Below are 21,984 nucleotides of genomic sequence, written 5' to 3'. Positions count from 1 at the left end.
GATTGTAAATTTTAAAAAAATTTTCGATGTCACAATAATGTCAATTTTTTTATAATAAAAGAGGAACTGAAATAACTCAAGTTGTGCTTATGGTTTTTATTTAAATTGGGCGTTGTTTTCGCATTTCTGACAACTTCTGGTTTTTGAAACGTTATCAACGCCAGCAACAGTCTTTTTGAAGACTACACAATATGCAAATGAGACAACAAGCATTGTATCGACCCGATAGCCTCACTTGCATGATTCTTGAAATAGAACTATATCTCATTACGGGCTCAACTGTAATAACAGCTATTTTCAAAATGTACAAGAATACAGAAACATTGAACAGTAGATATATAGGATTTATCTTATGAGCTAATTTAGTGAGAAAATAATAGTCATAAATATTTATTTTATCAATAAAATTAGCCAAATATTTCAGTATCAAGAGACTGTGAAAAAGTTTGTCAACGAGAGGAAAACCTCGTAATCTTCTTTGCACAGTCTTTATAGTAAATGACTTGTTTCCTTCATATTTATATTATACACATTTTCACATTGACGTTTTATTTATTTTAGGAGCCGGTATGAATTTCAACCAAGATTTATGTTACAGATTATATTGCAGATTCTTAGATATTTTTTATATAGAAACTAATGTTTTTTGCTGCTATTTTCTACAGTTTTCTTTGTTTCCGCAGCTGTCGTAGTGGTTGGCTACCGTTGCCATATCGTGTCATTGTTGTTGCTACTACTGCTGCTGCTGCTGCTGTTGTTGCCACTACTCTTTTGTTGTTGCTGTTGCTGCTGTTGTTGTTGTTGTTTATTCTTTTGTTTATGCTGTTGTCTGTGTGCTGCTATGGTCTTGGCTCTTTCTGTCGCTTCTATTGCTATAATAATTATACGAAAATCCTTACTAAATTTCAAGTTCTTTAGCTCGAGTCCAATCCAGCTTAATTTGACCACGTGATAAAATGCCCTCCTGTTCAAGTGATATTTACTTACTACTCCCCCACAGCAGCAGTGGTCTCGTTGTCATGGTAATCACTTGGTTCGATCTGATTACAGTGGAAACACTTTAGGAAAGCATTAACGATCCTCCTTAACTCGTTCCTAAGCTCCTTTATGAAGACAAAATGCACCAGTGGATTGACAATCGTCTGCAATACCAGGAAACAATTGATGACCAAGTACGCAGTCGAATATTGTGATATCGCTTTTCCAGAAATCATAGCGTCTACCAGATAGTAAACCAGTGCGGGCATAAGACATATGACCCATGAAGAAGCTTCGATGACAAGGATCTTGACAGCGCGCGTGTTACGTCTGGCGCGGTTGCGAGCAGAAGAACAGAGCTCGCGAGGTTGAACGAGCTTAGCATCTCTTCTGAGCTTTCTAATAATCAAGGCATATATGAAAACAAAGAATATTAAAGGGACAAATTGTGATAGAAGGATCATTATGAACAGGATCGATATCAGCCAATCCTTGGATGTTTTGATCATACAGAGTGAACCATTTTCTCCAGAATGAAGCTTTAGGAATGGGATCATACACAGGTTAACTGATAGAGATGCCAGCCAGGTGATGACAACAGTAATGAGCGCCTTCTTGACAGTCATCTGAGAATAGACGAAGAATGAGATATTTTTATTATATATTCAAATCAATATCCATCTATTTATCCTTCTATCGACTCATCAACCCATCCATCCATCCATCCATCCATCCATCCATCCATCCATCCATCCATCCATCCGTCAATCCATCCATCCATCCGTCAATCCATCCATCAATCCCATCTATTCATCCATCCATCCATCCATCCATCCATCCATCCATCCATCCATCCATCCATCCATCCATCCATTCAAACATCCATCCACCCACCCATCAATCTATCCATCCATCCATCCATCCATCCAACCATCCATCCATCCATCCGTCCGTCCGTCCGTCCGTCCGTCCGTCCGTCCGTCCGTCCGTCCGTCCGTCCGTCCGTCCGTCCGTCCGTCCGTCCGTCCGTCCATCCATCCATCCATGGATTTATTTCCAGATATCTTTTGATATCTTACTTTTTAGACAATTACAGGCCGGGGCGTAGCCAGGATTATCCGAAGGGGGGGAGGGGGGGGGGGGAGTAAAAGAATAAAAATCCTCATTTTGTTTGAGCCACCGAAACGCCAAACAAAGAAAAAACATTAAAAAAAGGGACATTACTTTTTACGTCTTATTTTGAATTTTTAAGTTTTCTAAAAAGCCACCACTTTGTTGTCAACAAGGGGCGAAGGGGTGAAGCTGGTCCCCTTTGGCTACCCCCCTGCCTACGCCCCTGATAGGAGAAGTTTCTAGAGAACCATGTTTGCCAAAGCTTTGCAAATATTCACACGTTTATCTTAGCTCATCTTTGATGGGTAAGAATAAGCTACTCAAGTTCTTTTACCATACAAGGAAAACAGAATCTTTCAGTACATTTAGTCGTTAAAAAAGTGAATATGGACAAAGAATATATATCTGTCAAAATATTGAAGTAAGCGATATACAATGACCGGATGAAATGGTCCGTTTCAAGTAATGGCTAGACATTGTGTTTTTACACTGACAGCCACGAGAAATATACTCGCAATTATTTTATTTAAGTTTAGTAGACCCTAATGAGGCTTTGACAATACGTACTTTGATTTCATTTGAATACATGTCTCAGATATGGAGAACCAGCCAGCCAGCCAATCAGATAACTGATTACTCTTAGCTAATAGAGGTTTTAGATATCAGTGACTTCATTAAAACAACCCACACTTCCACGCTTCCGAATTCAAAACGTAAAGTATAGCTTTCTAAAAAATTATATTTTTGACATTTTTTAAACATTTTGAATACAGTTGCACTTGTTAAAATTTTTGTTTCACATCAACAAACATTTCTTTAAAAAATAAAATTATTTAACTGAAAAAAAGTATTTTAAAAATGATGAGGTTAAGATTACACTTTTAAATTTATTTATTTATATTTCGAGTTTTGAATTATTAATTTTAACCCTAACTTTGACGCAATTCAAGACGTTTCCATATTTGTGAACCCATCTAAATTGACATTTTACTCAAAGATAATATTATGAAAAAGTCCGGTAAAAGGTTTGAGCCAAAATAACGATAAGGATTGGTCACGGTGGATAATTTAAAGTTATGAACGAACATTTAGACTCTAAATTTTCACGCAACTCGAATCGTTTTTCCATTTTATATAATTCCAGCAACAAACATTTTACTCAAAATAAATTAAAAACTAAAATACAAACATACATTTCTGCTAAACTGGAGGTTTGACAATAATGTTTTTATTGTTGATTTAGAATATTCAAAAGAAATGGTAAATGATGATGAAAGCTTTAGTCTTACGAACAAAAAGATCTTCACATTGAATCATCCCTGAATATTAAGAAAAAAACTACTTCGTGATTTTATATTTGTAAAATTAATCTTAAAAACCAATTTTAAATGGAACTGAGATAAATTTTGGTCAATTAATTTATATCATGTCTGGTTTTCTGCTATATTTATTATATTTAATGAGGTTTGGCCTATTATTTACGGAAAGATTGTCAGCTGCTTATATTATTTCATTTTCCTTTTCCAAAACTAAACGGCGAGTAACGGAAGCAGAAAAAAAAAAGAGACTTAAGTAAAAGTAATTGATTTCAAGATGATGACCTAGATATTAAAAAATGCCAAAGATAATGATTAGATAATTATAAATAATGATAAATACTAATAACATAACGTTGATGATTTTATGCTGATGCTAACGATATCGATGATGATGATGATGATGATGATGACGATGATGATGATGCAAAAATCATTAAAAATATAAAACACATTGTGGCACAAATTTTTATAGTTCTATTTACTATGCAGCGCTCAGTAGTTAGAAGTTTGAAAAGAAATACTTATAAAACTCGACAAAATCAGCAAAAACTACAGCTAATAAAGCTCGGAGTCGCAAGGACTTATCAGTAAAGGAAAGGACTGGCCGGTAGGAAACATGCAAGACAAGACAAATTATTTTTTGGGTTTCCTGTTCTCAAAGTGTGGGACAAATGGAAAACAATTTGAAGGACGATGTTTTCGTTAATTAGACACTGAATCATAACACACGAATAAACGGAGATGAACTTGTTTTGTTTATTTAGGAATGACCCATCACCCAACATGGCTGCCACTTTTATTCCCTTAGGGATGATTACAAACCACCTATAGTGAACATCATCCAACATGGCCGCCACTTTTATTCTCTTAGGAATGATTACAAACCACCTATAGTGAACATCATCCAACATGGCTATCACTTTCTTCCCTTAGGAATGATTACAAACTACCTATAGTGAACACCATCCAACATGGCTGCCTCTTTCTTCCCTTAGGAATGATTACAAATCACCTATAGCGAACATCATTCAACATGTCCGCCACTGTTATTCCCTTATTAGGAATGATTATAACCCACCTATAGTGAACACCATCCAACATGGCTACCACCACCACCTATAGTGAACATCATCCAACATGGCTACCACCACCACCTATAGTGAACACCATCCAACATGGCTACCACCACCACCTATAGTGAACACCATCCAACATGGCTACCACCACCACCTATAGTGAACACCATCCTACATCGCTACCACCACCACCTATAGTGAACATCATCCAACATGGCTACCACCACCACCTATAGTGAACACCATCCAACATGGCTACCACCACCACCTATAGTGAACACCATCCTACATCGCTACCACCACCACCTATAGTGAACATCATCCAACATGGCTACCACCACCACCTATAGTGAACACCATCCTACATCGCTACCACCACCACCTATAGTGAACATCATCCAACATGGCTACCACCACCACCTATAGTGAACACCATCCAACATGGCTACCACCACCACCTATAGTGAACACCATCCTACATCGCTACCACCACCACCTATAGTGAACATCATCCAACATGGCTACCACCACCACCTATAGTGAACATCATCCTACATCGCTACCACCACCACCTATAGTGAACATCATCCAACATGGCTACCACCACCACCTATAGTGAACACCATCCAACATGGCTACCATCACCACCTATAGTGAACACCATCCAACATGGCTACCACCACCACCTATAGTGAACACCATCCAACATGGCTACCACTTTTATTCCCTTAGGAATGATTACAAACCACCTATAGTGAACATCATCCAACATGGCTACCACCACCACCTATAGTAAACATTATCCAACATGGCGGCTATGTTTAGTATCTTACGTCATTCAAAACGGCCTTTCCATTTTATCAACATCTGTAATCGTTCTCACCATCGACTGATACCAAGTCACTTGGCAACCCAAAATTGTTTTATAGTCCGAAAACCATTCGTCAGTAAAAGTGCCGTGATCCATTTAGACATCCCTCCTTTTAAACCAATTAGCAATACTAGTTTTATAACCTTTTATCCTATTGAATCGGGCTTTTAGTCACGCGTGGAAAAACAAACACCCATTTAGTTCTCAGCGTCCTTTATCCGCAAAGGAAAAGAAGTCTTATACAGGTGCCATTCATACGTAGGAAACTGCACGCGGGAAATTTTATTAGCTTACATTTGACATTTTGTCTAAAGCGCTAGGGTTAGCGAGAATGATCAAGCTTGTTTGAAAATTTGTCTTTAATTTGCAAGAGCAATCATGGATAGATTGACAGGTCTTGGTTAAACGTAAGTAGGATGATCTTAAATAATGGCTCTTGGGTCAATATGAGTGATATACGTGCATAATCCCAAACAATGAGTTTCAACTAAAACGAGGTGAAAGTGTCCCTATATTCGTTTTAGCTCAATGGACAAAAACGTGTTTGATCGCTCGATTAATTGTATGATTGGTTGGATGGATGGATGGATGGATAGATTGATGGACGGATGGATGGTTGAATGGATGGTTGGATGGATGGATGGATGGATGAATGAATGGATGGGATGAATGGAGGGATGGATGAATGAATGGATGGCTGGTTGAATGGATGGATGGATAGATTGATGGATGGATGGATGGTTGAATGGATGATGGATGGATGGATGGATGGATGGATGGATGGATGGATGGATGGATGGATGATAATTGTGAATGAATAGAAAAAACTGAAGAAATTAATGGAGGATTTGATGAAAATAGATGGATGGAAGAAAGAATGAAGTATACTGTACATCGACTCAAACCAATTATTCTACCCATACCTGTTTTTTCGTAGGATGTAAGATAAGATGATATCTCTCGAAACTCAAACTCATAAGTGTCAACACAGTAACCCCAAACGAGGTATATAAAATCACATTGAGCGCCTGACACCCACCAAGTCCATAGGGCCAGCTTCTCCTTTCCGCCACAATTAGATATACCGGGATGTAGAAAATAACCTTCAACAAGTCACTGAAGGACAAATTCAAATTGTACACGTTGGTAACATTGTGGAACCTTTGTCGACGAGAAATGACCATGATCAGAAGAAGGTTGCCAAAAATACTCAGAAATATCGCTAAAGACATCCAAACGTTTCGGACGATTGAGCGAGTTTGGACGTCGTTGTTGTCAGTCATCTTAGTTTGATCGAAGTGCGTCGATGTAAAGCAGTTAAGGGAGAAGAACAATTTGGAGTAGTAAACGAAATCTTTGAAATAAGCGTCTGTTTTTCACTTCCAATGCGCTCGTTGGACGAGAAGATTTGACTAATGCTTTAGATCTTGTGCGATATTTGTTGAAATAGCAATCAACTATACATTACATCATGGACAAGTGACATCACATCCGGACTGATGACTTGAAATAAATTGAATTGATTATACTAAAATCACCTGCTAAGGCTGGAGACAATATAGCACGAAAAACAATTTATTAGCCCAGAACTTTCTTTTGAAAAATAAATCAGTATAATTATAGATCGTGAATGAAGTTTCGAGGGAGGTCGAATGGTCGAGGGTTGTTTCATTAAACGAGCTGATGTGATGTTCACAAGTGACATCTCGAGGTTTGATTTCGGCAGCCGGGCGTTGTGACCATCGGCAAGATGGCGTAAGATGACGAGGCTTAGAGCTTACAGGAGTGACTTCTAATACAACAATTAACTTTATCTCGCAAGATATAAATCCATGGTTCACGCTAAGGTCCTAGGAAACGCTAATCGACAAACGTCGTGCTAAACGTCATGTTGAAGCATAGGAGATAAGAGTTCAACCAATCAGCGGCTAGTAAACGTCATTAATACAAAACTTCTATTAATTATATGGCTATGTCTGTTAAACTTGAGAAAGGGTACTCTTAAAACCATGGTGTAGTAATTTCAAAGCTTCCTTTTTTCTCTAAGATTTTATCAGGCTTTCATTCTCATTTTTTCTTGCTTTTTCTTCTTTTTTCTTCTCTTGTATTCCTTTTTTTATTTTATTTTACTTCAATTCATTCTCTTGCATTTCTTTGCATTATGACTTTTCTCGTGGCGTGTCGTGTCGTGTCGTGTTGTCTTGTTTTTATTTGTCTTCTGTTCTGTTCTGTCTTTCGTTTCCTTTTCCTTTTCTTTGCTTCCTTTTCTTTTCTATTCTCTCTTATTTATTTTCTTCTCTTGTTTTTTTCTATTTTCTTTATCATTTCTATTTTTATTATATGATTATTTATTTTTCTATTTATAGTATTTTAGTTTTATCGTTATATTTTCTTTATTTAGTTATTGTGATGTTTGTTTCGTTCTATTTCTTAATTCTCTTCTTATTTCTAGTCTATCTGTTCTTTTTCTTTCTGTATCTTATACTTATATTATTTATATTCTTTCTCTTTCTTTTTTTTTATTTCTTTCTCTTTCTTCTTCGCTTCTCTTCTCTTCTTCTTCTCTTCTCTGCTTGTCTGCTCTTCTGTTCTTTTCTTTCGTTCTGTTATTCGTCTGCTTGCTCTGCTCTGCTCTGCTCTGCTTCTTGCTCTCTCTTCTTTCTTTTTTTCTGTTCTGTTTTTGTTCTGTTCTGTTCTGTTCTGTTCTTTGTTCTGTCTGTTCTGTTAGTTCTGTTTGTTCTTGTGTTGTTCTGTTCTGTTCTGTTCTGTTCTGTTCTGTCTGTTCTGTTTGTTCTGTTGTTGGCTGTTCTGTCTGTTCTGTTATGTTCTGTTCCGGTTATGTTCTGTTGTTCTGTTCTGTTCTGTTCTGTTCTGTTCTGTTCTTTTCTGTTCTGTTCTGTTCTTTTCTGTTCTTTTCTGTTCTCTTCTCTTCCCTTTCCTCTCTTCTCCTTTTCTTTCCTTCCCGAATAGTCACTCACCAGGAGATTCATTAGGGATATCAACATTCTCTTCTCTCTTTTCATATCTTTATTAATTATTCATAACATTTGCTTCCTTAATACATATTATATTTTTACATTAAATTTCAAATAACCCAATGTCACTAAGAAAAACTAACAAAAATAAGTATGACAAAGTTGAAAAATCAAACATCAAAAATGCTAAGACTAAAGCTAAATCCACAAAAGTCCGCCAAAAAAACGTGATAGATGAGCCTTATGCTTGATAGCCATAATTTCTATCCTGTGATGTTATCCATGTATGTGATACAAGATAAGATTAACAACACGAAAAAAACTGGCCAAGATGCATCAAATAGCAATATAGTGGGAGTTAAGAGAATCATAAGTATGTAATGGACTTTTTAACTAAGCAAGTGCTGAATAAAAGTGTTACTTGACGGATCAAATGTTGGAATGAATAATTCATAGACACTAGAGTGCCCTTGGAATTTTACAAATTTGTAAAGAACGTTCTGTTTTATGAAATGGCCTTTTTAACCAAGCAAGTACTGAATAAAAGTGTTACTTGAGAGATCAAATGTTGGAATGAATAATCCATAGACACTAGAGTGCCCTTGAAACTTTACAAAATTTGTAAGAACGTTCTGTTTTAAGTTCATTCGATGTTGCTTTCCGGTTTGCCTGACCGTCTTAGTTTACTTGTTCAATTCACCATTTTCCATACATTAGTTCACTGGTCAAACACAAAGCGCTCAAGCGAGGCGCCAAGGTACTTGCTTTCAAAGGAATATTCAAATTTGAACCTTGCAACCACGACTGAATGCTTTGTGTTTGACCAGTGAACCGATGTATGGAAAATGGTGAATTCATATATGTTTTTTGGGATTTTTTTTGTACGTTGTTGCTGTTGTTGTTGAAGCTGCTATTGGTGCTATTGATGTTTGTCGTTGTTGTCACCGCAGTGGCTTGTGCTTTGTATAACGCGTGAAATATTACAAATAATCGAATATACGGTTCAATGTTTTTAGTCTTATCACTGCAGTACATGACAATTGTGTTAAGGTTATTAGTGTTTTATCGCCATCTGTCTCCATCTGTCTGTCTTCTTACACGAGAAACGTGATCCTCTCAGCACCTAACAAGTGCATTTTAAATTTCCTACGTATATCTTAATGTCATTCTTTTTGTTTTGACAATTATTATTATCATTATGGCGGCAAAAAAAAAAAAAAAAAAAAAAAAGGAAAGAAAAATTATGAGAATTTTAGAATTTCGTTTGCATTATCAGAAACTGCATATAAAAATATAGCATAGTGTGGAATTACTAGCTATCGATAGAGCGAAAAACAGATGAGATATAGGTAATTTTGTAATATTTAATACGAAAAAAAAACCCATTAATTTTCTCTTATTTGTATATGGATCCAACCTGATAAGACTCAATGCAACATAAGTACTCTGGTTTTAACTCTGGCTTCGTAGTGTATGACAACAAATAGTGGACGAAAGGAGAGAAAGGAATATCGAAAATCGTATCATGACTTGAACTACTTAACGCAAGTAAATATTCAACCAGCATCATGGTAACAAGCTACGGTTACCATGGTAATTTAAGATAACGCTCCATAAAACCATCAGTCTGCCAATATGATTATGCACATTCGCAGTTACGTTGGAATGTATAGGAACCGTAATGATAATTGAATCGATAGCTATCCTTTAACACGTAAATAACCCAAACAAAGTATCATTTTCCTCTACGAAGTCTAACATTCTCGTTTATCATTTTTATGTTATCTTTACATCGACGCGGTCCAATACTAGTTTTATACAATCTAGTTTTTTGAACACTTAACACTTAAAAACAATTAACTCACTTGTTTTATGCATCCTCTTTGACTGGCTGGCTTGTCACAATTGACCATCTTGATCAGTAGGTGCGTCTGACAGATCTGTGACTGCTAAATCATTTAATGGTGACGATGCCACGGTGGTGCCCTTTGTACCTGCGTAAAAAATTAGGGGCACCTTATAACTACGATGGCAACCCACTTTCCATTGAACCATCGTTGTCTCATCACTATAGAGCGTTTCATATAACGTCACGTGCACAGCCACCATATTGGTGTACCTTTGACAATAACATTGTCATTAGTTTCTTTTGTTAGGTACACCAATATGGCTGCCAATATGGCTGCCATCTCTGTTGTCCGACATGACGTCACAGCCGCCATATTGGCGTATCTTTGACAATAACTTTGTCATTAGTTTCTTTTGTTAGGTACACCAATATGGCTGCCATATCTATTGTCAGACATGACGTCACAGCCGCCATATTGGTGTACCATTGACAATAACTTTGTCATTCGTTTCTTTTGTCAGGTACACCAATATGGCTGCCATATCTATTGTCAGATAACTCGCTAGGGACTGAGTAAAACGCTCCAAGCAAGACAATTCACAGTATGAATCATTACTATATGGTACATAGCTCACTTTGAACCGTTACGGTAACACAGTCCACATCAAACCATTATCACAATGACAGCGTAACACACTGATATCATTACAACAAGCTTACCGTATGTATTGAGTAACCCTGGAGTTCCCATATGCTCCTCTACCTTGGCGCTTTTTAGTACCATATGCCCCATCCCGCTGACACCAATTCTTTTAAACCTACTCATCATTGCTTCATCTAGTTCATCTGACGATCTTGTCAGTCTTTCTATTTCTACTGAAGCCAACGCTTTTACTCTCTTGATGGAAGCCCTTCTCTCAGCAGGCTTAGAAACCCTTACTCCTGTTTCTTGTTTGCCAGAGCTTCCATACTCGTCCCTGCTACCATGATCTCTCCTGAGATCAACTTGATTGATTTGAGGGATAAGTATCTGACCTGAGAGGGAACGTTTTCTGCGTTCCTTAAACATGTCAGTTCCGGAAAGTCTACCATGGATATCTGGTTGACTCAAAGGTGATGGACTTCTGGAAGACACTATGAGAGGCAGTGTTAACTTCGTTTCTTTACTACTTTGCTTTTGTCCTCGATCGTACTCATCAACAAACACAACACTTAGGTCATTTGAACCAAAGTCATTTTTTTCTTCTCCCAAAGGACAACGAAATGTCCCCCTTGAATTGACCTCAGTGTAGTCTTCTCGAAGATTCCAGTTTTTGTTTCGTCCATCACTCTGGGGAGACCTCGGCTGTTTATCTCTACTTCTACGAGGAGGCATTTTGATATCCTTCTCTGAACCACTAAGGCTCCATTTTGATGGGAGAAGATTTGATAAGGACTCCGACATGTGTCGAGAAGAAGTATCATCCAATACATCTTTCTTACTCCACTTACTGCTGGTGCGACAAGTCAACTGAGGAGTAACTGTTGGCAGTGATATTCGACGCATGCGCTGGTTAGAAGGGACACAATCCAACGATTCCTGATTCGGTGCCTGATTGCTAAGACTCCAGCGATGAGGAGTGTTAGTTAAGGACATCCTCCGCGCTTGTTGTTGAATCGGAGCCTCTTCACTTTTCGATCTAATAAGGTCACTATGAGGAGTAGATTGAGCAGAATTTGAAAATAATCTTGAAGCCGAGCGCTGATGAGAATTGTTAGTCCAAATATCCATTCCAACACTGTTTTGCAAGTTTTCGAGTGACTGACGCCTGACGACTGGCACACTCAAAGTTCTTTTCAATTCTTTCTTTGATCTTTTTTTGGCTTCAAAAAGAAGTCGTGCATTTTGAATGTCTCTCAGCTCCTTGGCAAGGTTTTGTCTTTCCTTGTCTATTCTTTCAGTCACTCGCTCCAAACGTGTTGTTTCGCCAGAGTTTAAAACTTTTATACGATGGTTATCAACCATGTTTTCAGTATACGATCTATTCACAAAGTATCACCTAAGAAAAAAAGGAAGTAAACCATTTATAAAGTGACAAAAATAGGAAGTTTTGCTTCTACCATGTTGTAGAGCCGAGCAATAGAAATCTCTCGTTTGAGGAATGTTTTTTTCTGCGTTCAAAATATATTATATATTATTGTACTTTAATGTTCATGAAGATCTGCAGAAAAATACTATTCTATCAATCTACCAATATAGTTTCCGTCTTTTCCACTCAACTAGTACCTACTTGACTGATGTCATCAATACCGACTCTGCTGCATAATTTAGACAAGGGACATTTAACTGGAATGGTCTACCTCGAACTTTCCAAAGCGTTGGACAATTGAGACCACGATAGTTTACTTGATAAACTTACTGCACTATTGATGGGTTGCAAGCATTTCCAAGAGAGTTAAAAGACAAAAACATGGTGGCCATTGTGGTACCGTTAACAATGGATGCTAATGAGAAATCTTTTGTTAAATGGTACCAACATGGCCGCGATGACGTAACGTAGAAACGAAGAATAGACTCATCTTTCCGACATATTGCAAATTATTATTGTTAATGGTATATTTCAGCCCAATAGCCTGTCCCACAGAGTCTGTTTTTGGTCCCCTACTGTTTATTATTTCATTTTTATTACTTGACTATCGATTACTATACCACCTACTGTTGCTTGGGACGTTATGCAGATGACCGTCTAACAACAACCTATGACCAAACTTTCCCCAAACTCTGGCAAAACTAAAATCATGCTAATGTGCACTACTCAAAACTCAAGTTCAGTCGGTCGGTTTGCACGTTTAAGTATCTAGGCGTCATGACCCAAGGTTATCTTGTAAAGATCATGTTGATCACATAGCTAATAAGATATTATTGAAGGATGATGACGACGGTAATGATGAATGATTATTATCCAACTATACTCAACAGAGAAAGTAGAAAGTAAAAAGCCTGGCGCGAGTACAAACATCATGGGACTTTAGGTTATTTTTGTATATTAAACTGGTTTTGAAAACTAGTTCAAAGAAAAACATTCTTTTGGAAGCCTTTTCTTGTAAAGAAAAGTAAAATCTGTTGGATAAAAAGTAACTTATTAGACAATTTAGCGTGCAGTAGAAGTGGATATTTTATGCACCCATACTAAACCCTAAAATTTCATATAATATATATTCATTATCAAATAAACAGTGTTAGTTCTCTTAAGAAGTATCCCTAAAAGAAGTGACAAGTTCTGGTTTTATCGCTCATGATATTAAGGTCCATTGTAGAATATCTTAAGAGGATTCATCTCATCACAATAGAAAATCCCTCGACATTGTACTCACGTCCACCACATAAACAAATGCAATACACACTTGAATTCTAAGTACCATTAAATAGATACGAATTCACGAATATGATATTTCTGTAGAAATGAAGCTTAACAAAATTGTGACAAACTAAAAGAGATACAAAAAGTGGACTACACTCGAACGAGCAGATCACACTATTAATTAAAAAGAGCTGTTTTAACTCGTTCGGATTTGAGGAGGCGTTTTTGTTTTCAGTATAAATTACAGCCCAAACATTATTACAGCCACTTACGTTAAGCACACCAATGTACACAATACAAAACAATATCTTTTCAACAAAATAAAGGATATGATTTTCACTTAAATAGACCCTGTTTGACAACAAATAGAATACCCTAAATAATTCAACCATTCTTAGAGCTGTGCTTCGGGGCCATACATGGACAGTATAGGTGCCGCCAGAGGCATGCTTTCAGTTCGAGCCCGCTAAGCTGCGCTCTTGCTGTACTCGCGTTGGTGATAAGCGATAACAAGTTTTTCATTGTTAAAGGAAGGAAGGAAGGGTTGGAATAGGAGTGCTCAATGCACTAATCCTAAGTATGCAACTCATGATTATTATGCCTTGCAAGGGATAGTTATACTATTTAAGATAATCAAGTGCATTTGGTACCTGTTTGGGTCTTTGGTGTCTTGCTTTCTCGTCAAAACAAGGAGCTGTAAATCTCAATGACAATGATATCATTATTACAAGTACATATTCTTGAGCTCAAACCCAGAGAAGTCTTTCCCTTCACCAAGCAAATCAAGCCCCTGTTTACAAGGTTTAGATTAACCCCGGTTCTTGGCCTTTTGTTGTCTTTTCCCAAGTGATACAAAAAAAAGAGTCCGCTTGTTTTTCGATTCCATTGTTTTTAATCTCTTTTATTCTTCTACGGACATCAGCAAACGCTTTAAGACTTATTTTTGGGTATTAGTATTACAAAGACAAACAATGGATCTAATTTCTAAGGTACAAAAAGATACTCGTACACACTGTAAGTACGATATACAAAAAAAAAAAAAAAAAGCACCCATTTTACAAACACAAATGACAACATTTCAACATTTTGACGAAACCATATCTAAATTAAGACCCTGAATAAATGAAAATGTAGGTTATTTTACATCGAACATGCCTTCCAAGCCAGGGCTAGGGCCTAGTCACGACGTATACGACTTATTGCCTCCGTTCTCGGTATTCAAAATATCTCATGAAAACTCAGAAATATATAATATATAGACAGACAGCTATATATATTTAAACAAAATCTACAAGTTAGGAAGAGCTAGAGCACGAGAAAAAGTGAGCATAGCAACAGGCAGGCGTAGCTGGACATTTCTTTCTGTTTTTCTCGTGGTATCAACTTCCATTGACGCAAAGGGTAGCTTCACTGCTAGTATACCCATTTAGCAGCCAAAGATTTCAGATTCGCTAATTTTTTTCCATACAAGCACCATCTTCTAGATTCATGTTCCATTATCGGGTCACGTGATGGTAGCCGCCATCTTGGATGACATTAATGAATCTCGGCGTACCCTCCAGCTTGGCGGTACTTGTGACCACGTGACGCTCAGTCGTACGAAGGGATCATAACAAAGGTGAAAAGAGTAGACGAAAAAAGCACAATGATAAAACAGTACAGCAATAATCTATCAAGGACATGCGCAGCAAAGATCCATTCATCTCTGTCCCCACCCATGATATCCTCCTCTTGGAGGTTGTCAGTCAACTTCTTGATGCCTTCGACGATGTGATCCTGACGGTGAATAATGGCTCCAAGCAGCGGTAACACAGGCCGCAAGCTCGCGCATGTGCAGTCTTCTTTACACTCTGCTGCATCAAGAGGCTCATCACACAGGGATCCCGCAAGGCTGATTTCTGATTCTTGAAGATTGCGGTCGGTGAGTTTGTACATTGCTGCTTCCTGGAAATACTGACTGACTGGACGTGATGGTGCTTCCTTGTTTTCCTGGCACACCTTGCAGCTGGCTTCCCCTGCTGAAGTATTGAAGAGTTTCTCGTAACTGTCTGACCTACAATAGAAAGATTTACAGTTGTGTATTTAGCTGCGCGTTGTTCATTAGTAAATCAGATTCTCACTATTTCGATATGACAAAAATCAATAGCACTAAATTTTATTCTTTGCTCGGTTTCAACATAACGTCGTCGCTGCCATGTTGGTCGTATATTTATAAATAAAAGATTTATTATTGTCTTTGCCGTTTTACCTTCTTGCAAACCAGCAATAACAAACTGTCAATGAATTCATTGAAATATCTGGTTACGTTATCGTATATTTTCAATAGAATAATTATTGAGCAATTCAAATAGGACCATACCTCCAGACCTAAAGCTGAAGCGCAGTATGGCAGCGCAAAGCATTTACGGCTATGCCGGAGATTTCGGCCCCGACACCGCTATCCATTCACTGATCAGGAAGCTCGGCCGAAGCCTAAGGGAGATATTAGTCGGCCCCTGGACCGCATATGATTAACCCCTTGCTATGACCAGCGAATTTGGAAAAGTTCCTGAGATAACCAGGTCTCTAAGTTGTCATTACTCCATGTCGGATGAATTTTGAACAATTTCACTTCAGTCTGACGTGCGGTCAACAACTACCAACGTCTCAGTGCGTTAAGGAATCAAATGTGTGCATTTTGTCACGCCAAACTTCACGCCAAATTCCACAGGAACTCCATCGAAATAAGTCACCAAGAGAGTCATAAAATAAATGGTACATTTTAAATCACTTTTACATAAATAAAAACCTGAAGTTAGGAAGGGCCTTCTCGCCCTAAAGGCGAAAAGAATCTGGGACATCTGCTTAGGAAGCTCCCGACCTCACGGTTTGTACTTACCTTGGAAGGGGCAGGCTACTAAACCCAAATAGCTTGTTTCGTGGTTCTATTTTTGGTTTCTTGAGAAGACCATCTACACCGTCTTTTGCTTCTTTTTCAGCAATCTTATGCTTGATTTTTTGTATCCTTAGCAGTTTTCCGAGCTTCTGACAGACAAAGTACCTCATCCAGAAAGGCATTTCATTCATGTCAGGATTGGTATGGTAACACTGGAGTACGACACAGGTTGCTACCAACGCAATACCAACCTCATAGAAAAGCAATTATTATCATTATTATTGGTTCTTTCCGGTACTAAGAGGGATTCGCTTAAGGGCCTCCAATCTTCCTCCATCTTCAAAACTGAAATTCTAATTGGTCCCTTGCATTATAGCTTCATTCACTACTACTAACAAAATCACTTGCACACTTTCTTCTGTGCAGTTAATTGGCACCAAATGACTTACTATTCTTATCAAGAGGAAATACAAATTAGAATAAGAAAGAAAATTCGCGAAGAATCTTGGTAGTGGTAGTAAAATGATGCTATCGCGCAAACGGCCTATTGGACGCATTTGTCCAGACAATGTGTCATTCCCTAGAGTATCATTTCTTTCTTTAACTGTTGCGCATAAGAAGACATATGAATATGGATACAACTCAAACAAATATTCTTACTCTAAAGAGAGTGACACTTGGTATGAAATGAAAAACTTTGCGCCCAAAATGAAGAGGTCTATTGCAATTTGATCTGGATTCGAACGCTTCACTCATGAGCCTCTTGCTCGGAATGCTTGCAATACACGTGAAATGAATAACGACTTTACCTCGGTGATAGAGCACGTGATATAGATGCTGATCAAGGGAACGACCTCTGATGTTGGTGGTAAGATATCAGCTACAATCAACATGAAGACAGTCAGGGCCAGTAGGTTAGTGATGACAAGGGTAATACGTTCTCCAGACTCGGTGGACACCATGAAAGACAGCAATGACAACACTAAAACATACAATAGACCGTTGTCGAATTAGTCGAATACCACTGTGCTCCTAGATTACATACTCATTGATACATAGTTAGCCTGATATCAGTTTCTTAATATTCACAAATAAATCCCTTGAAAGAGACGTCAAAGCAGCTCAATTTGGAAGACAAAACAAAAGAATTCCAATCTCCTGAGAATTGGGAATCTATTGCAATGTCCTCCAAATTGAGCTGTATTTCGACATGCTGCAATAGGTCTATACTAACGGTAAAGTAAAGAATGTACAACTTCAACAATACAAACACTTAAAAAACTCCAAGGACCTTCACTGGAACACATGATTAATATTTAAAATAATTTCATACAAAATCGCGGTTAATCCCACAAAACAGCTACTTCAACCTCTCGTTTTTCTGCATTTTTTGCCAAGAAATGGTACGTGACCTGCTAACGGAGACCTCCTCATTCGAATATGGCGGGAAACGATCACGTGATCAATCCATACCTGTTATCAACATGCAGGGTATAATCAGGTTAATCCAGTAATATTTGGTTCTTCTCCTTATTTGGAGTGTGCACGTGACGTCAGTAAAGGGATTGGGGCAGCAGACATAGGACTTCTTGTTCTGCTCGCAGGGAAAGTCAATCAAATCCCATTCACCATTCTGTTGATAATCCAGAAGATTGGCTGATGGCGCTTCTGGGACGATGTCAACTGAAGCAGCATCGTACGTCCAAGAACCAAATTTCAGCATACAATTCTTGAGGAACGAAACAAAGTATTTATAAACGGGTAATGACTAGCGGTTACTTGTCAGGGCTGTGTTGAATACAACAAGTGAATAAGAATGACTAGTGGTTACTAGTTGGGACTGTGTGGGTGTGTTGAATAAAACAAGTGAATGAGAATGACTAGTGGTTACTAGTTGGGACTGTATTGGTGTGTTGAATACAACAAGTGAATAAGAATGACTAGTGGTTACTAGTTGGGACTGTGTTGGTGTGTTGAATACAAGTGAATAAGAATGACTAGTGGTTACTAGTTGGGACTGTATTGGTGTGTTAAATATAACAAGTGAATAAGAATGACTAGTGGTTACTAGTTGGGACTGTGTTGGTGTGTTGAATACAAGTGAATAAGAATGACTAGTGGTTACTAGTTGGGACTGTATTGGTGTGTTGAATACAACAAGTGAATAAGAATGACTAGTGGTTACTAGTTGGGGCTGTGTTGGTGTGTTAGATATAACAAATGAACAAGTAGTCTGACCACTTAATGGAGAACCACGTACCTGCTGATCGAAGGGAAAGTACCTGACATCTATTTTACATGAGCTGGTCAGGATTATGGGAGCAAGCCAGGAGTTTTTGCCATTACTTTCTACTTTGATCTTGGCTTTAAATCCATAGAGTGAGCCATCAAATGAAGCGTCGGCACTGAATAAATCAGTTTCATAATTAATGCCTTTGAATTAGTGCATTCGATTAAATAGCATGCGCTCTCTTGGTTTAAATATTTTTTAATGCAAACATATATTAGTTATACAACGGTTTTGAGTGGCATACCATGGAATATCCCATGAGTTACTTGTATTTTCTAGTAATAAAAAGTAATAATAATGATGACGATGATGACGATTATGACGATGGTGATGATGACGATGATGGTGATGATGATGATGGTGATGATGATGATGATGGTGGTGATGATGATGATGATGGTGATAATGATGACGACGACGATATTGATTATGATGAGGATAATATTTTTTTTAAAATAATCAATGTACTTACTTGTTGTAAAGGTAGATATCTGGCTTCCACAGTTCAGAAGGTTCAACATTAATCTGGTCGATTCCTCCGTACTCAGAGGAATTCCATTGAATGAAGTCATTAGCCCAAATCTGTCGAGAGATACAGGGAACAAATCTATAATCTGATAGATCAGGGGGTGCTAGGTTCGGTCAGGCTAGTGACCAAATGCCAATCTATTCGTAAAGTCCACATGTTTTGGGTTAGGAGAGGGGACGAAGGTGTTTTGAGTTTGGTGTTACCCATGGGTGTTCCCCAAACTTCTTTCTGAATTTCTCTGAGTTTCTTTCCTGGGAACGAAGAAACCAAAAACTAGCCGAGCAGGGAAACCTTGCAAGGGAAACCCTCTAGAGAGTTAAGTTTTTTATACCTGCCGGACGTTCAAGCTCAGTTGCAAGATTTGGAATTTCTCTATCTGTTAATAAAAGAGCGAAAATTTGAGGTTAACTGAAAGTTTCACATAAACTTCATCATGTTCATATGCATATCATTAACGAAACAGATCTTATGCTGAGGATGACACAACCTTGGTTACATTGCGCAAAGGCTTATCTACATTGCGCGCAACAGGACTTGGTTACTTTTCAAGAGGGCGCACAGGCTTGGCTACATTGCGCACACGCTTGGTTACATTGCGCACAACATGGCTTGGTTACATTTCAAGATGACGAAGTTGCCTGGTTACATTTCGCACAGGCTTGGTTACTGTTGACCGGGGCTTCGTCACGTTTCAAGATGGCGCCATAGCGGCAATTCCTCTCTACATACCACGTCCATAATTTGGTTGAGCGTCAATCCCAGAACCACTGTTACATTTTTGTGTTTATCTATGACAGGGCGCAGCTTTTTATCGTAGCTTTTCCCCAGTACATCTTCAAGTAGTCTGGCCTCATCTGTATCTATTACTGTCAAATAGCAGGATAGAAAATGGGTAAAAAGGTCAGTGTAACGATTAGGGATGGTTAATGTCACGGCACGAAATTGACCATATCTATTGAACAATCAAAGCGCGCGAGATCATCGTTCATCCAATCGAATAACTAAAGACATGACATGTTGCTATTTTATGTTTGGTTGTCACGCAAAGTAACGTAAGTAACATTTTATGATAACAAGTAACGCAATGTGATGTGTAGTGTCATGCAATATTCTGCTTACCTATTGGAGTCCTTGCAATAACAGTCATGATCCCAGTAAAGAATACAATATTCAATAGTAGATACATAGTTAATATTTTTTATATTCAATTTTCTTTGGCTTGTCCTCGTTTGCTGTTATCTGAAAAAGAAAAAGTTAAACAGTCAACAATCTCAGTAAATACACAAAAACATATTAAGAAACCCTTTCAAACTAACTCAATAACATCTCAGTTTTCGCAACAATATTCTGATCATTTCGATAGGAATTGTTTCAAGAGCGTCACAATGCTGATAAGGATGCTTTGTAAATCCATAGCAATCAAAAACATATTTGTACTGCTCGCTAAAGGTTTAAATTTTTGAGCCATTACAATTTCTAATTTTTTTTTCTATTTCAATATCAACGCATTTTTAGGTAAATATTTCAAATTATCGGTTAACGTAATTTTGGGTCTTCTGTCGCATAACATTTCTCACAATATATAGACATTAACTGGCTATTACGACAATGTATTTCTACAATAATCTATGTTTTACAACACTACAAAAGAGTCAAATCTACTAACATACCTTAACGGGCTTTCTGAAGAATGAATCGATACAGTATTTGCAGTCTAAACGTTGGGTCACTAATGCATGTCAACCATGAAGAAGATAAGGCGGCTTCGTCTCAAGAGTACCACTGGCAGAGATTTCTCTGTTGCTCTTTTTGACGAGAATATTCCCTCACAGTAATCTAAAATTGGTCTAAAACTTTAAACTGGTTTGATAAAGACGAGTTGAAGAGTTAAATACCTGTGGACGTTTGAGTTTTCAGAGATTTTTGAGACATATGTTGGATGGTAAAGATAAAGATTTGCCAAGCAACATGAAAAAAGGCTTGTTTTGATCGTTACTGATTGTTAGTCATTTTTTTAACATTCTAATGAATTTACAATTGAAGTACGCTTGTTATTTTCAGACACCCTGCTATTAAGGACACTGCATAGATTTGTCCCTACTAATTAACACATTTATCACCTAATTTACATACACCACAGGACACCCATAATCAGATGTCCCTTCACATATTCATACTGAGGTACAGATAAGATATACTACAAGTTAATCAATTTGTACTATCTAGGAAAGACAAGAAAAGATAAAATACTAAATGAGATGAGTTTCTAGTGGCTTCTCTCCTGTGCTTCGAGGGATTATCTCCTCTGCAAAAATCAACAAAAAAAAAAAAAATCCATTTCGATTGACGTAAAATAATTCCCTATAAAATGACGCCTTTCATCTTCCTTTCTCTTTTTCTTTTCTTCCCTTTTCTAACCACTTTTTACTTTTTTATATTCAGTTTTTATTTACAAATATTAATACTTTCCAAATATATATTTTCTTCGATTTGGCATGCTACGTTATCGCGGCTATGTTGGTGCTATTTAACAAAATATTTCCTATTAGTATCCATTGTTAACCACACCAAGACGTCCGCCATGTTTTTGACTTTTTAATCCCTTGGGAATGCTTAGCTTTGCAAGCCGTTAATATATATATATATATATATGTGTGTGTGTTAATGAGCTGACGATATAAGGTGTGCCATTTCATTAATAATTCATTAATAAACATAATAAAATGTCATTTTATCAAGATCAACATTAAGTAACATAGATGCAAATA

The 21,984-nt window shown here is 37.5% G+C and overlaps 2 protein-coding genes across 3 annotated transcripts; both read right to left on the bottom strand.

Moving 5' to 3' along the window:
* Window positions 1-81: 81 nt before the first annotated feature.
* On the bottom strand, window positions 82-10,334 carry LOC116289066 (G protein-coupled receptor 83). Of its 2 annotated transcripts, none has more exons than XM_089037314.1 (2): window positions 10,198-10,334; window positions 82-1,604 (listed from the first exon to the last, which is right to left on the bottom strand). In XM_089037314.1, the coding sequence occupies exons 1-2, from the start codon at window positions 10,243-10,245 to the stop codon at window positions 987-989; spliced, it is 666 nt and encodes a 221-aa protein (XP_088893440.1). In that variant the 5' UTR covers window positions 10,246-10,334; the 3' UTR covers window positions 82-986. The 2 variants fall into 2 exon arrangements, with proteins under 2 accessions (XP_088893440.1, XP_088893439.1); XM_089037313.1 differs by lacking the exon at window positions 10,198-10,334 and adding an exon at window positions 6,281-6,894.
* Window positions 10,335-14,169: 3,835 nt separating this feature from the next.
* LOC116289069 (neuronal acetylcholine receptor subunit alpha-10) lies at window positions 14,170-21,863 on the bottom strand. Its single transcript, XM_089037312.1, has 10 exons — window positions 20,887-21,863; window positions 20,336-20,455; window positions 19,946-20,082; window positions 19,548-19,592; window positions 19,160-19,269; window positions 18,658-18,802; window positions 17,871-18,126; window positions 17,207-17,379; window positions 16,401-16,648; window positions 14,170-15,575 (listed from the first exon to the last, which is right to left on the bottom strand). Exons 2-10 carry the CDS (start codon window positions 20,400-20,402, stop codon window positions 15,113-15,115), a joined length of 1,644 nt encoding a protein of 547 aa, XP_088893438.1. The 5' UTR covers window positions 20,403-20,455; window positions 20,887-21,863; the 3' UTR covers window positions 14,170-15,112.
* Between the last annotated feature and the right edge of the window lie 121 nt (window positions 21,864-21,984).

Source organism: Actinia tenebrosa, unplaced genomic scaffold (assembly GCF_029948245.1).
Source record: "Actinia tenebrosa isolate PJP-AT-01 unplaced genomic scaffold, QUT_ActTen_1.0 PGA_scaffold5__44_contigs__length_20552954, whole genome shotgun sequence".
Taxonomy (NCBI): Eukaryota; Metazoa; Cnidaria; class Anthozoa; order Actiniaria; family Actiniidae; genus Actinia; species Actinia tenebrosa.
Note: the sequence above shows the minus strand (reverse complement) of the source record. Positions and strands in the feature narration are given on the sequence as shown.

Bases quoted from the DNA above. Each gene is read 5' to 3' on its own strand.
- LOC116289066 (XM_089037313.1), bottom strand. From the start codon at position 6,640: ATGACTGACAACAACGACGTCCAAACTCGCTCAATCGTCCGAAACGTT. The intron at 1,605-6,280 runs GTATGGGTAGAA...GTCTATTCTCAG, and splicing joins TACATCCTACGAAAAAACAG to ATGACTGTCAAGAAGGCGCT.
- LOC116289069 (XM_089037312.1), bottom strand. From the start codon at position 20,402: ATGTATCTACTATTGAATATTGTATTCTTTACTGGGATCATGACTGTT. The intron at 17,380-17,870 runs GTATGGATTGAT...TGTATGTTTTAG, and splicing joins ACCCTGCATGTTGATAACAG to TGTTGTCATTGCTGTCTTTC. The intron at 16,649-17,206 runs GTAAAGTCGTTA...CTTTTCTATGAG, and splicing joins TCACGTGCTCTATCACCGAG to GTTGGTATTGCGTTGGTAGC.